This window comes from Arachis hypogaea, chromosome 11, assembly GCF_003086295.3.
Source record: "Arachis hypogaea cultivar Tifrunner chromosome 11, arahy.Tifrunner.gnm2.J5K5, whole genome shotgun sequence".
NCBI classification, from domain to species: Eukaryota; Viridiplantae; Streptophyta; class Magnoliopsida; order Fabales; family Fabaceae; genus Arachis; species Arachis hypogaea.
This window is the reverse complement of record NC_092046.1, coordinates 78,516,304-78,530,686: the sequence shown is the minus strand read 5'-3', so window position 1 is coordinate 78,530,686 and position 14,383 is coordinate 78,516,304. Positions and strand designations below refer to the sequence as shown.

The following is a 14,383-nucleotide window of genomic DNA, read 5'->3' as shown; positions in this document are numbered from 1 at the left end:
GACACATGAGCAGATTCCAACATCCTCTTCAGGGGATCCTTCGACAAACTCGGGCTCCGAAACAAAAACCTACAAACCCACCATAATGGGTAACCGGGCTCGGGAATAACTTCCTTCAACCGGATGGCACCATCACACTTCCCCTCACCATCGGAGCCGGGAACCAAAGAAAGACCATCCTCTCCGAATTTGTCATCCTCAAGAACTCCACCACCTACAAACATCATCCTCGGGAGAAAGACCATTAACAACCTCTCGGCGGTCATCTTCACCAAATTCTTACTCATGAAGTTCCAAGCCGATGACGGCACTATCGGAAAAATACACAGAGACCGGAAAGTCGCGGTAGAGTGTGAGAACACCAGCTCGACCCTCCGCAAGAGATCCCGAGATGCGGCAGGCATCTTCCTCGCCGACCTTGATGTACACCAAGACCAAAGTCCGCACAGAATCGTGTGAGGAAACGACAAAGAGGCAGAGTGGGACCTTGCAGACAAGGTCAGGAGCATAGCACACCTACGGGAGCTAGCCCTAAAACAAAGAATAAGTCTAAGGTACAATGGCAGCACGATACGATGAGACTTTGGACCAGGAGACCTCGTCTTACGACAAAATGATATCGGTCCACCCACTCCTGGAGAAGGGATGCTCATGCCCAACTGGGAGGGTCCCTACCAAATTAGGACGGTAATCGAAAAAAGAGCCTATATGCTCGAAAGACTAGACGGGACCAAGCTTCCAAGATCCTGAAATTCCACTAACTTACGGTGCTACTATATGTAGAAACATCCTTCCAAAGCAACAAGATTGAGGTCGTTTAAGACTATCTCTTTACCCTTTATATTTTGCCTTTTTTACTTGCATTTATTGCTTAAGTCGTTTAATCGTATATTTTCTTACTGGGTACTCTTTCCTACCCACATTGGGAGGTTTTAACGAGGCCCAAACCATAAATGGAATTCATTTTCTCAAAAGCATTGCCCCGTCCGATGGCACAAACCAAACGCGGCTACACGGGAATCGATTACCCCGAGGCCAACAAAACGGATATCCAAATAAGCAAATGGCTACACGCGATTCGATTACCCCGAGGCCAACAAAACGGATATCCAAATAATAAAACGGATATCCAAATAAGTGAAAAGGCTACCCGGGAATCGATCACCCAGAAGCCAACAAACGGATATCCGAATAACAAAACGGATATCCAAATAAGTGAACGGTTACCCGGGAATCGATCACCCCAAAGCCAATAAAACAGATATCCAAATAAGTAAACAGCTACATGGGAATCGATTACCCGAGGCCAACAAAACGGATATCCAAACAATAAAACGGATATCCAAATAAGTGAACGGCTACCCGGGAATCGATCACTCCGAAACCAATAAAACAGATATCCAAATAACAGAACGGATATCCGAATAACAAAACGGATATCCAAATAAGCAAACGGCTATCGATTACCCCGAGGCCAACAAAACGGATATCCAAATAATAAAACGGATATCCAAATAAGTGAAAAGGCTACCCAGGAATCGATCACCCAGAAGCCAACAAACGGATATCCGAATAACAAAACGGATATCCAAACGGCTACACGGGAATCGATTACCCACGGATATCCAAATAAGTGAACGGCTACCCGGGAATCGATCACCCCGAAGCCAATAAAACAGATATCCAAATAACAGAACGGATATCCGAATAACAAAATAGATATCCAAATAAGTAAACAGCTACACGGGAATCGATTACCCACGGATATCCAAATAAGTGAACGGCTACCCGGGAATCGATCACCCCGAAGCCAATAAAACAGATATCCAAATAACAAAAATAGTGACTCGTGAATCGATCACCCGCAAAGCTAACAAAACGAAAATCCAAATAAGCTAAATAAACAAAGTCTTGAAATCGGCCCACCAAGAGGCCTAAAATAAGTTCACAATAACAACCCAAAAAAGGCCACACAAAACAGCATGAGCTGACGGTCTTCCAACTTTCGGAAAGCCAGACTGACCAACATCCTACCAATAAATGCAGGATGATGTCACGCCCTTTTCAGGTCCCTCACAGTCTCCCAAACTACAGAGAATCGGACTCCCCAACGACTTAGCATTGAGACCAAGAAAGCATACTCTCATGCTCCGGGGACAACTATTCCAGACCCGATCTCCGGACCCTTCTTCAGAACGGTCATCAAACCCGGCATGTGATGAGACGCCCAAACAACGTGCTCCTCGCCTGACCATGAAACGGCCAGGAACTCCCCAAATCCTCGACCTCGACTAGAAAAACCAAATAAATGATCTCCTTGCCAAACCACAAACGGCGAGGAAAAGGTTCCTCCAGCGATGAGACCGAGCACCCTCACTCTCTCGCTCCGGGGGCAACTGTTACGGATCCGACCCACGGATCCTACGCCCGGAATGGTCCCTGAACCTAGTTACCCGGGTCCGACCCGCTTCGCCCTTCTAGAAGGCCCGGAACCGGCCCTCTAGAGTTCCTAACCAACTTTCGAATTCAAACGTCTCCCTTATCTTAGCCAAACAAGATAAGATAAGATAACTACCATCACCTATAAATAGAGGACCCAGGTCCCTCCAGGTATTCATTCATTCCTCACACCTTATACCTCTTAGATCCATTTTGACTTGAGCGTCGGAGTGTCTTTGCAGGTACCTTCCCCCATTGCTCCAGTCAAGTGATCCAGCATTTACCTCAACCCGCAAGTTCTCGATCCATCTCTCAACCCGTACCAGAGACATCTTATACAATGACAGAAGTATAATAGATCATCCTCGGTCATTAAATTTTGTTTCTCTCTCTTTTTGTAGTATTTTCTGAGGGGTAAGATTTTACTATCTTTATGTTAGCTTAGGTACCAGACTAGAGGCTTATGTGTGGGTCAGGTTTCGAGATGTCCTATATATAGTATGCATATATGTAACTATAAATCTACTATGTACTAACTTCTAAATTATATATATCGTGGGTGAATACTTGTTATGACTTTTTATGTTATCAGTTGAATGTATGAATTAAACCTTGAGACACTATATGATGGTTGCTATATTTTATACTTTGTTATGTGAATATAAGGTTTCATCTATAATTGTTCTTTAATTTAAACATGAAAATATAAAATCTGACTAACTTACGCAATATCGGTAAGTGCGACAAGCTCATATCTAAGTATGTAATACAGAGTATAGAATTTTATTGGTCGACTAAATGATAACACCTAACGATTGGTAGTTGTCGGACATGCCAAAAGTTAGGTCATTACATATATTATTAATTTGACAAACTAAAATGTGTGAAGAAATATTCTTCTGTTATAATTAAAATAAAATCTTTTTTTTTTTAAATTAACAAATTCTCTCTCTCTTTCCTTCTCTCTTTTTCTCTCTCTATTCTATAAAAAATAAATTAATAAAATAATATAATTTAAATAAATTCATAAAATTATAAAAAATACATTAAATTTATAATTAAATATAATTAAAAATATTCAGTAATATTATTCACATAAAAAAATATATTATTATATACATATTTTTTTATTTAGTTTTAAATTTTCACCACTTATCTTTCTAATCTATATTTTCACTTCTCTTCCTTTAAATATTTATTATATATAATTTGAAGAAAATACTTATATTGTGATTAATAATTAGAATCAAGATTCAATTATTTCAAAAAAAGAATTTTAAATTAATTCTATAACTATCAATATAAATTCTTTTATACTAAAATCTAATTATATTTTTTTATATATAAAAAAATATTATTTGTAAATAATAAGTATAAAAATTAATTATTTTTATTTATACAACAGACTTAATACTTAATTAAGTATAAAAATATATACGTTAATTTTTTTTAAAATTTTAAATAATGAATATTAAAATTAATTATTAATAAAAAATTAAAATTTTTTTACATAAAAATAATAATTAAAAAATTTATTTGACTTTTTTTTTTACCTATAAATATTCTATTGTTATTAGCTCACAAAAATTTTTGTTTTCTACAATTTTTTATAAAAATAATTTTTTTTATAATTTATATTATCAGAATAAAATTGACATAATTTTAAAAGATATATATTCTCTAATGTTACTAAGATAAAAACAATAGTTTTATATAATTGGTGCAAGTTCCACTTTTATATTTAGTTATTTACTATTATAGTGCAGCGTGTCGTAAACTCATAGTCCACTTTCATGCGTATTCACGAAGATAAAGGTGATGGAACAATCGAACAAGAAACGACCGCAACCAATGTATCATTTTCATTATTTTCTGTTTATAAAATACCAGGCCTGTAGACTCCCTTCACTAGTCCAATATCACAAACTAAATTAAGCTGATAGCGGATGCATCTATACTAGCGATTCGAGACTTCATAATGGAGTTCCACACTTTTATAAGTGTGTTTGATTTGCATTGTTATTTTTATTATTTTCTGTTTATAAAATTCTGTGAAAAACAAAAGAAATACTAAAATTTTATTTTTCAATTTACTTTTTTTAATAAAATTCTAAAAATAAAGATAAAGTATATTTTTTTGTCTCTGAAATTTTACAAAAATTTTAAAAATATCTTTAAATTGTATTTTGTTTTAATTTTGTTCCACAAATTTTTTATTTGCATCAAATATACCTTAGACGGTTAATTTTTTTTTAAATTTAGGATTAAATCATAAAATTAATAACAATTTCATAAAAATAACTTTCAACACAAACAAATCAAAGCATAATTTTCATGCACTTTTGTTAGATTAATCTTAATTTTTTTGAAAATTTAGTTGTTGGAATATATTTAATACAAATAAAAAATTTTTGGAATAAAATTAAAACAAAATAAAACTTACAAATATTTTTAAAATTTTAGACAAATTTTAAAGACAAAAAATATACCTTACTCTAAAAATAAAGTAAAATAAAAAAACCAACTGCACCTTAATAATTTCATGGGGATCCGGAATTGGCAAATAAAACTAAGAATAGACTAAACTACCAAAAGTAACTATAAAAAATTGATTCGCTAACAAAAGTAACCATGAAAGATGATAACTCCTCAGATGCGTATAATTGATTAGCTCCGTTTGTCAAAAATAGCCAAGCCTGATGTAGCCTTAACAGAGTGGCATACGTGGACTGTTTTCTTCGTTCTTCTTAGTTGGAACCCAATTTTTGCAGGGTAAAATCATACCCGAGCACAATCATCCATCGTTCCAAGCTACTCCACAGGAGAACCCTAAATTCATTTATTCTCATAGAATTTGAGAAGGAAGCAAATTTTCAGGAGCTTCACATTCGAAGATGAAGAAGAAGAAAATTCTAGATGGAAGATGTCACTAGGTGAGTATGTTGTCTTGTTGAAATCTTTGACGGTTACTAATCCTGGAAGATGGTTTATTCGTTGCCCCTCTTCGAAGGTATGGAACATTACCCTCTTCGAAGGTATGGAACATTATTTATGATAGTTAGACAAGTATAGGGTTTCTCTGCATCTCTGATATTTCGATTTTTTGGCTTCTGTAAAGTCGCAATTGCAATTATTTTGTTTAATGATGAAATTGATGGGGGATAGCAAAGTTTGACAAAGTGTTTGATTAGAATACTGAATGAGCATGAATGTGGTGTTGCTAATCAAGATGTGTTGATTGCTTCAATAGATCACAGGGAGAGGAAAGTTAACATGGCCATGAAGGTTGAGAAAAAGATTAAAGGTGAAATCAAAGCTATGAGAATATGGCTTGTGTCCGTAGTTATTTTTGTCAAATAGAGCTAATCAATTGTAGGCATACGAGGAGTTATGATCTTCTGTGGTTACTTTTGTCAGCGAATCAATCTTTCATGGTTATTTTTGGTGGTTTAGTCCTAAGAATAATAGTAATATCCTAACTTATTTCAATATCCTAAGAAATTTTTAATGAGGTATTTTAGTATTTAATAAATTTTAATTATTAAATCAATCCCCAATTTTTTTATTTGTAAACTAATCAATCATAGGTCGTCTTCTAAAAATTTGAGAAGAATCAATCTCATCGATGAAAACTCTAAAAGAAATCAAAACTCAGAATTCTAAAAATTCTTAAACAGGTCCCTCTGCATAACAATTAATCTTTTTAGAAAAAATGTTCGATGAAAAAATCATTAGTATTCCTCTAAAACCAAGGATATGCTTATAAAGAGCACACAAAAATAGATTCAATTAGCCATGGGTAACGGTAAGCCCAAAAGTTTTGTTAAGAGGCTTAACCCAAGAGCTTAATCATTGACAGTTATGTTCGCTTCTCTTTGAAATGTCCTTGAATCAAAGAGAACCCTAAGTACTTCCAACATTAGAGCAAAATTGGATTATGATTCCACGTTTTTGGATGTTGCATTTACTAATTACTAACTTAGATTACAATCTCCATTAAACAGGCGGCAGAATGGATGCAACCTACACTCCAATGCTACTTTGACAAGCTGCTTGACGTGGAAGGAAGACAGTGAAGAGAAGAAAGAAAGACAATGAAGGACCAAAGCTACTATGACCACCGATTAGAAAATGTTAAAGCCATTGTAAAATGCTCTAATCACATCTCCCTGCACTTCTATTCAAAAGACAACAAAATACTCACCACAAAACGGTCCATAAATGTATAACTTGATGCCCCAAATGAACACAAGCCACAACCAAAAGCATCAAGCATAACCGAATCAAAATCACCAAACCCTAAAACAATCAATTTCTATTATAAATGCCAAGAAATTAAAGGCATAACAAACCCTTCATTCTTGTAAACCTATCACTATCACCTTAATATGCCGCATTTCAGATAAATGTTTTTAAATAAGCAGCGTCCAATTAATATGATCCCCACTTCAAATTTATAATCAAACATCCAACAGAAAAATTAGACTAAAGTACGAGCCAAACACTTCAACTAACCCAGCTAAAGTATATCATAGTAATAACAACATCCAACATCTTAAAATAGTCCAAAAACAAAAAATGTAAAAAGCATAAACCCTAAAATTATTCAAAAATAGAATAATACCCTAGAAATCAAGCGGTGAGAACAACAGCACCACCAGCCTCCTTGATCTTCTTCTCCGCAACCTTTGAAACAAGCTTGGCCTTCACGACCACAGGTTGGTTCTCAGGAAGAACCCCCTTCCCCAAAACCTTGAAGTAACCGAATTGCGTAACGTCAACCAACGGCGCCTTGGTACCGTCCTTGGAGGCCTTATCCTTCAACTCTTGAGGAACCAAGGACCAGAGCTTGTCAATGTTGACGATAGGGCAATGGAACTTGTTGCGGAGCTTGTGGAAGTACCGCATACCGACCTTGCCGAAGTAACCGGGATGGTACTTGTCGAAGAGGATGCGGTGGTGGTGCATTCCTCCGGCGTTACCACGACCTCCCGGGTGCTTCCGGTGCTTTCCAATACGCCCGTGGCCGGCGCTGACGTGACCTCTCTTCTTCCTGTTCTTCTTGAATCTCGTCGTCATTTTCTCTCCTTGTTTGCTGCCGCTGCTTCTGTGTGTGATAATGGAGCGGCCACAGGGGATGCAATTAGGGTTTAGGGATTTATACGCGAAGCCCATCCATTTCTCCTGATTTTACCAATATGACCCTTTTCGTATAATTTTAAACCTTATTTTATTTAGAATAATAAATAATTACCTACTCAAGAATGTTAAAAGTGGATATTTTAATCTCAAAAAAATTAATATACAAAAATATTTCGGAAATTTTATTCCGATAGATAAATCAGTCTCCAATTTATTTTTCGTTAGAGTAATTATCTAGTCCCTAAAAATTTTAAAAGCTGACATTTTAATCTAAAAAAAAATATAATACATAGATCAATTCCAACGTTTTTCTCCCTTAGACATAATAGTCTTTCGTAGAAAAAAGTAAAATAAAATTATTATTATTATTATTATTATTATTATTATTATTATTATTATTAATTACACAATAATACTGTAACATAATTTTTTTTATTTTTTGAACAAAAATGATGATAAATTTATTCATTAGATTCTTTTATATATATAGTCACTCAATAATAATAATAATAATAATAATAATAATAATAATAATAATAATAATGTTCAATAAAATTATTAGAGACTATTTTACAAGAAATTTAAGGTTAAATCATTTGATATTTTTGTATTTAATATAATCAAAAGATGTCCTACTTTAAAAAATATGTTTGTAATAAAAGATAATGTTTTAATTTGAATTTCAATGCATCATTATTCACCTTACTTGTTTCTAACGAAAAAGAGAGTATTAATATGCTAGTGTCATCGTCCACATGCACAAAGCTAAGTTAATAATAATAAAGGTTGATATCTAGTAAAAGTAAAATCGACGGAGGATTATTATGTTTGACAGAAAAAAACGTTGGGAATTGATCTGTATATTAACTTTTTTTGGAGACTAAAATGTCCACTTTTAAAATCGTTGGGGACTGATTTGGGTAATTACTCATTAATTTATTTATTTTTTGTTTAAAATTTTAAAAATAAAAAATAAAAAATTTACAAATTTTTTGTTTTATTAAATATTGCTGGACTTCATTTTATTTTTCTACTTTAAATAAAAAAATTTAATCTTATAATTTAAGAATTCAAAAATAAAAAAATTTATTTTTTAACATTTTAAATTTTTAAAAAATATTTTTTTGGTTTTTTATTCATCGAATAATAATCCATTATAATCAATCAACAACATCTCAAATTTAATGCCTATCTTAGGGTTTCTAGCCTAAGTTTTCACATCACATTACATTTTAGATATAGAAAACCGAAACCATACATTGGCCGATTCCCTGCTCAACCCGGAACACTTCCAATTTCACTTTCCTCAAGTAGATTTTTTAGCACCACAAGCCTACTCCAAGCTTTCCAACACCTCAGTTAAGCTCTAACATACATATATACACTTCCTAATACACATAACATACACCCACACATACAAACTCAATCACTAATCACAAAATCTTAAGTGTTTCACTTAGGGTTAAGGATCTTACCATACGCAAGAATCAAAGGAGTGAGATTGAACCTTCTCTTCAAGCTAATTAGATCCTATAACATCAAAGAGTTCAAAATATCAACACTTTTACTCAAGAATTTCGAATTCAAAGGGCTAGAAAACTGGAAGAAAAACGTGGCTTACCTTAGAAACAAAGTTATGAGCTTTGTAGAGCTCGGCGCCACGGTCGCGTGGCCGTAAACGGTGCGGCGATCGGAGCCTCGGATCAAAAGTTAAAAGGATTTGAAGGTAAAGCTAGGTTTTTGTTTTGGAACTCTCTTCTTCCCTCTTTCCTTAAGTTCTCAACGTGAATGGCTCATGAGGGAGGAAGAAGATGCTGAGTTCCTTTGTTTAATAAGATTTGGGTTGGGCCTTGGGCCCACTTTGGGTCTGGTTGATGCACCACTATTTCATGGTATACTTTAGGTTGAATTGAGTGGATTTTATCCATTATTTGCACACTTATTCATAGAATTCGCATGTTTTATATTTTCCTTCCTAATTTTGTGCTGTGATTGAAAATATGCTTCTTTGGCCTTAAATTTGCTAATTTTTAATCATCTTTTATTACCATTGATGCCGTGATATGTGCGTTAAGTGATTTCAAGTTTTCTAGGACAGGAATGGCTTAGAGGATGGAAAGGAACACAAGAAATTGAGGTCTTGGGAAGCTAGCAGCGACGCACACGCATGGATGACGCGTACGCGTGACCGATGCAGATGTCAAGCGACGCGTACGCGTGGATGATGCGTATGCGTGACCAAGAATTTGTTCAGCAACGTGTACACGTGGCTGACGCGTATGCGTGACAGAGCGTCACATGCTGCACCTAACAGAACTCGCTGGGGGCGATTTCTGGGTTGATTTGGACCCAGTTTCTAGCCTGAAAACGCATATTAGAGGCTGGGAGTGGAGCAGAATCAAGGATCTATCCATCATTCACTTTTCATACACACATTAGTTATGTTTAGATGTAGGTTTCTAGAGAGAGAGAGGCTCTCTCCTCTCTCTAGGTTTTAGGGTTTTTAGTCTTGTTCCTTCCCAAATTCAGATTTCTACCTTGTTTTAATTTAGTTTTCTTCTACTTTTATTTGTTCTAGTACTCTAGTTTATCTACTTCTCTTGTTGATTCCTTTATGTTGCCAATTTAGTTTATGAATTCTTCTTGTTCCCTTTAATCTATATTAATGCAATTTATATTTTCATATTTATGATTGCTTTCTTTAATTTGTTGTTATTGTTTCCTCTTGCAATTGTTAGTCTTAGAGTTTGCTAGGTCTTGTTAGTTTTCTATGCTTTTATTTTATTCCTTCCAAATATTTGATAAAATGCTTGGTTGGGTTTTAAATTAGATTTTTCTATTCTTAACTTGGATTGATTATTTAGAGACTCTTGAGTTATCAAAAGTCTTTTGTTGATTGGTGATTGAAGATTGTCGGTTAGCTTAAACTTCACCAAAGCTAGTCTCTTACTATGAGTTGACTAGGACTTGTGGACTCAAGTTGATTGTATGCACTTGACCTTCCTCCATTGGTTAGAGGTTAACTAAGTGAAGGTAATTCACATTTACCATCACAATTGATGATGATAATGAGGATATGACTTCTAATTATCATTCCTTGCTAAGAGCTTTCTTAGTTATTAGTTTATTTTCTTGCCATTTTACTTTCTTGTTTCTTATTACAAAACCCAAAAATATACTTTTCCATATCTAATAATAAATATACTTCCCTGTAATTTCTTGAGAGATGACCCGAGGTTTGAACACTTTGGTTAATTTTATTGGGTTTGTATTTATGACAAACAATCTAAATGTTGATTGAGGTTTAATTGTCGGTTTAGAACTATACTTGCAACGCGATATTTTTGTGAAAATCTTTACCGACATTTTCCCCCCATCAATTTTTGGCGCCGTTGCTGGAGAATTGCAAATGTGTGCCTTATTATTGGTTATTGTGAATATTATAAATATGTTTGCCTTTTCGTTTCCTTGTTAGTTGTTGCTAGTTTTAGGAGTTTATTTTCATTATTTTTTGTTAGTATTTGTTTTTATTTTCTCTCACTATCATGAATTCTCACCCCTTTGGCTATGAGTGTGGTTACAATTATGTTGTAGGAAGTGGAGATTACAATGAAGTCTTGCATCAAGGATGGGACAATCAAAGATGGGAGGAGTCACAAGGATTTGATCAACCCTCTTGGCAACAACCTCCTCCAATGTACTATGAGCAACAACCATTCCAAGATGCATATCAATCCAATAGCTATGGTGGATCCCGTTGTAGTTACCAATAACCCCCACCATATGCCTTTGAACCCCCTCCTCAACATAGTTTTGAACCACCGTACTCACAAGCCCCCTACCACCAAACACCTCCATATGACCATAATTCATATCCACCATACCAACCATCTTATAAGCCAAATGAACCATACATAGAGCCACCCTAATTCCAACACAATTACTCCCAAGAACCACCACCTCAATATACACCACCTCCAAAGTATGCGAACTTTCAACCACAAGATGAATTTTCCTTTCCACCACAACCCTCCATAGGGGAATGTCCATATCCATCAATCCAAGAGCAATATGATCCTAATTATGTTAGCCAAGAAGAACAAGAGCCACGTGATCATTTTAAGGAAGCAATGGGTCGACTTCAAGCAACCATCCATCAAATGGAGGGAGAGGAAGACCGAAAAGCACACGAAGCTCTCATGGCTAACATTGCCAAAATGAGAGCCACCATCGACCCATGGGACTCATTCAACAAACAAAGCATTTCCACGGATGAATGTGGAAAGTCAACTGAAGATCGGAGCATGAAGGAGATCTTGGAATCTCAACTTGAGAACAAGGGACTGGAGTGTGTTATGCAACAAGTGGAAAAGATGGAGAGTATTGAACCGCCACATCCTTATCATGATGAACCACCCTCCTATTATGAACCCCTTCTCCCAATTGATGAACCCTTCCATCCACCCCAATCTCCAATGGATGACACCCTTGATCTTATTTTTCATGGGCAAAGAGAAATGCTAGGGATGACACTAGAATTTGTGACTGCCGTGACTGAGTTAGTAAGTCGATTAGCTTTCCAACGTTTGGACACTCAAGGAACTCCCATGGCTACATGTGGAGAATCTGATTAAGAACATAGCATGAAAGAGAGACTAGGAACTCTGGTGGAAAGTGAGGAATGTGATTTTGAATTGGAACGATTGGAGGAAGCCATAATTGTTGAAGAGGAAGAAGTGGTTGAAGACTTAGGAGATGCTGAACCTCCATGGGAATCTAGAGTTGTAGATTATTCCTCCAAGAAGCTTGAAATTAATATTGAGGAGGGTAGTGCACAACCTCTAAGGCATATTCCCTATGAATAATTGGACGGGATAGATCAAGAGGCAAGTTCCCTTGGTGATGATGATCATGAATCAAGCCATCCTAATACTGAATTTGCATCCACAAGTGAATCCCTTGAGTTTGAAGAACCTTTTTCCCGTTGAAATTGAAAGCAACATTGAGGTAGATTTCTCTCAACCACATTTTTTTATTTGAGTGACGGAGAAGAGTTGGATGAACTCGGTAAGGAAGAGCTTGAAAGTGAAGAATCTTTTCAAAAGGTGGAAGTCCTTCGGCAAGGTTGGACAGGAATTGAATATGCTTTGTCAAGATCGTTGGAGACTTCTCTACCTAGGTTGCCGTCTACTCCTTCATTTGAGTAGGTAAAACTTATCTCTATTAGCTTTATTGTCCCACTTGAGTATGGTATTCTTGAAACGGATGGCCAACTTAGGAGGCTTTGTGGAATTAAGCGTAAGAGAAGGATGTTCAGTGCTTGGAGTTACAAATCAAGACTCATCAAGGTTGCGATTTCAAGAGCTAGATGCAAGGGTTGGACTAGTGATCAATTGGTTGGATCTAAGAGAAGAGTTTGGTACTTCATTGAGAATTCGGATTTCTTGCCACCCGGTTGGAACAATGATAATCAACTTTGGAAGCTCAAAACTTGTGAAGAACTTCATCAAGGCTTCATAAATTCACTTGGAAATGTTGGAGCTTATTGGAAGCACAAGCGTTGGTGGAAGTTTCAAGATGAGTTCAAGCACAAGCCACCATGACAAGGAGCTCACCAAATGTCCAACTTAAGGACTTTAACTAAAAGTGCTAGGTGGGAGACACCCCACCATGGTAAATTCTTCCTATTTTTCCTTTTATTTATATTGGTAATAAATTGAATTTTTCTTTTTAATTAGGTTTATTTAGTTTAAGTTGTGATCTAGCTAGTTAAATAATGTTTGGATTTACTTTGGTAGTGATGCCAGGGCATCTTAGCCTAGTTTTACTAGTCTTTTTTCTTTGTTTTTAATAGGTTTTATACACTTTCTTGAGTTACAAGTAAGCCATTTGGGTAGAAATTCATGTGTACTTGGATTCAATCAACCATGAGTAAATTGATGCATTTTCATGAGGTTTTGTGCTATAATTGCTTATATGTCAAGGATAAGAAGAAGTCTCATGATTTTAGCGTAGCTTTGATGCATTTGTTGATTGATGATAGGTGACCAAAAGGCTTGGAGGAAGGTTAAAGAAAGGGGATGGCAGGAATGGAAATAAAGGCAGCATTGAGAAGATCACGTTTGCCTCAAACGTGAACTCAAACGTGGATAACAGCACAGCCACCCTGGAGGAGCTCAACGTTTGCGCCAACGTTTGCCTCAAACGTGAGGTCAAACGTTGGCTTAAGAATACCCTGGAGGAGGAGCCACGTTTGCGCCAACGTTTGCCTCAAACGTGAGGTCAAACGTTGGCTGAAGATTGCCTTGGGGAGGATCACGTTTGAGCTCACGTTTGACCTCAAACGTGAACTCAAACGTGAGTGACAACAACCACCCGTTCTGCATAACGCCATCACACGAAGATGTTTGAGTCAACGTTTGCCTCAAACGTTGACTCAAACGTGAATGATCCCAAAGTCCATAGTGCAAACGGATTTCTTCTCAAGACCAAGAGCAATCAACAGAGGCTATCTTCAACCCAATTCCATCAAGGCCAAGGGCCCAAATTCAAGGATTAATGATCATTAGAAGATAGTGTATAAATAGCTTAGGATTTAAGTTTTGGAGGAGCTTTTCTTTTCAGATTTTTTTACTGGACTTCAGTGGAGAGCTCAATTTTATTTTTCATTGTTGTTCTTAAGATTTAGAGTTTTTGGGGAGAATTGGAAAAGAGAATTGAATTCTCTTCCTCTGGGTTTTCTTGTCTTCTTTTCTACATACTTTGCTTAAGTCTTGGGTGTTGAGAATTAAGGAAATTCTGT

At 35.9% G+C, this 14,383-nt stretch overlaps 1 protein-coding gene across 1 annotated transcript; it reads right to left on the bottom strand.

Annotated features, from left to right (window-relative positions):
* Nucleotides 1-6,870: 6,870 nt before the first annotated feature.
* LOC112722255 (large ribosomal subunit protein uL15x) lies at nucleotides 6,871-7,639 on the bottom strand. The gene has a single exon (XM_025773243.3). It carries the CDS (start codon nucleotides 7,612-7,614, stop codon nucleotides 7,072-7,074), a length of 543 nt encoding a protein of 180 aa, XP_025629028.2. The 5' UTR covers nucleotides 7,615-7,639; the 3' UTR covers nucleotides 6,871-7,071.
* Nucleotides 7,640-14,383: the final 6,744 nt, after the last annotated feature.

Bases quoted from the DNA above. Each gene is read 5' to 3' on its own strand.
- LOC112722255 (XM_025773243.3), bottom strand. From the start codon at position 7,614: ATGGGCTTCGCGTATAAATCCCTAAACCCTAATTGCATCCCCTGTGGC.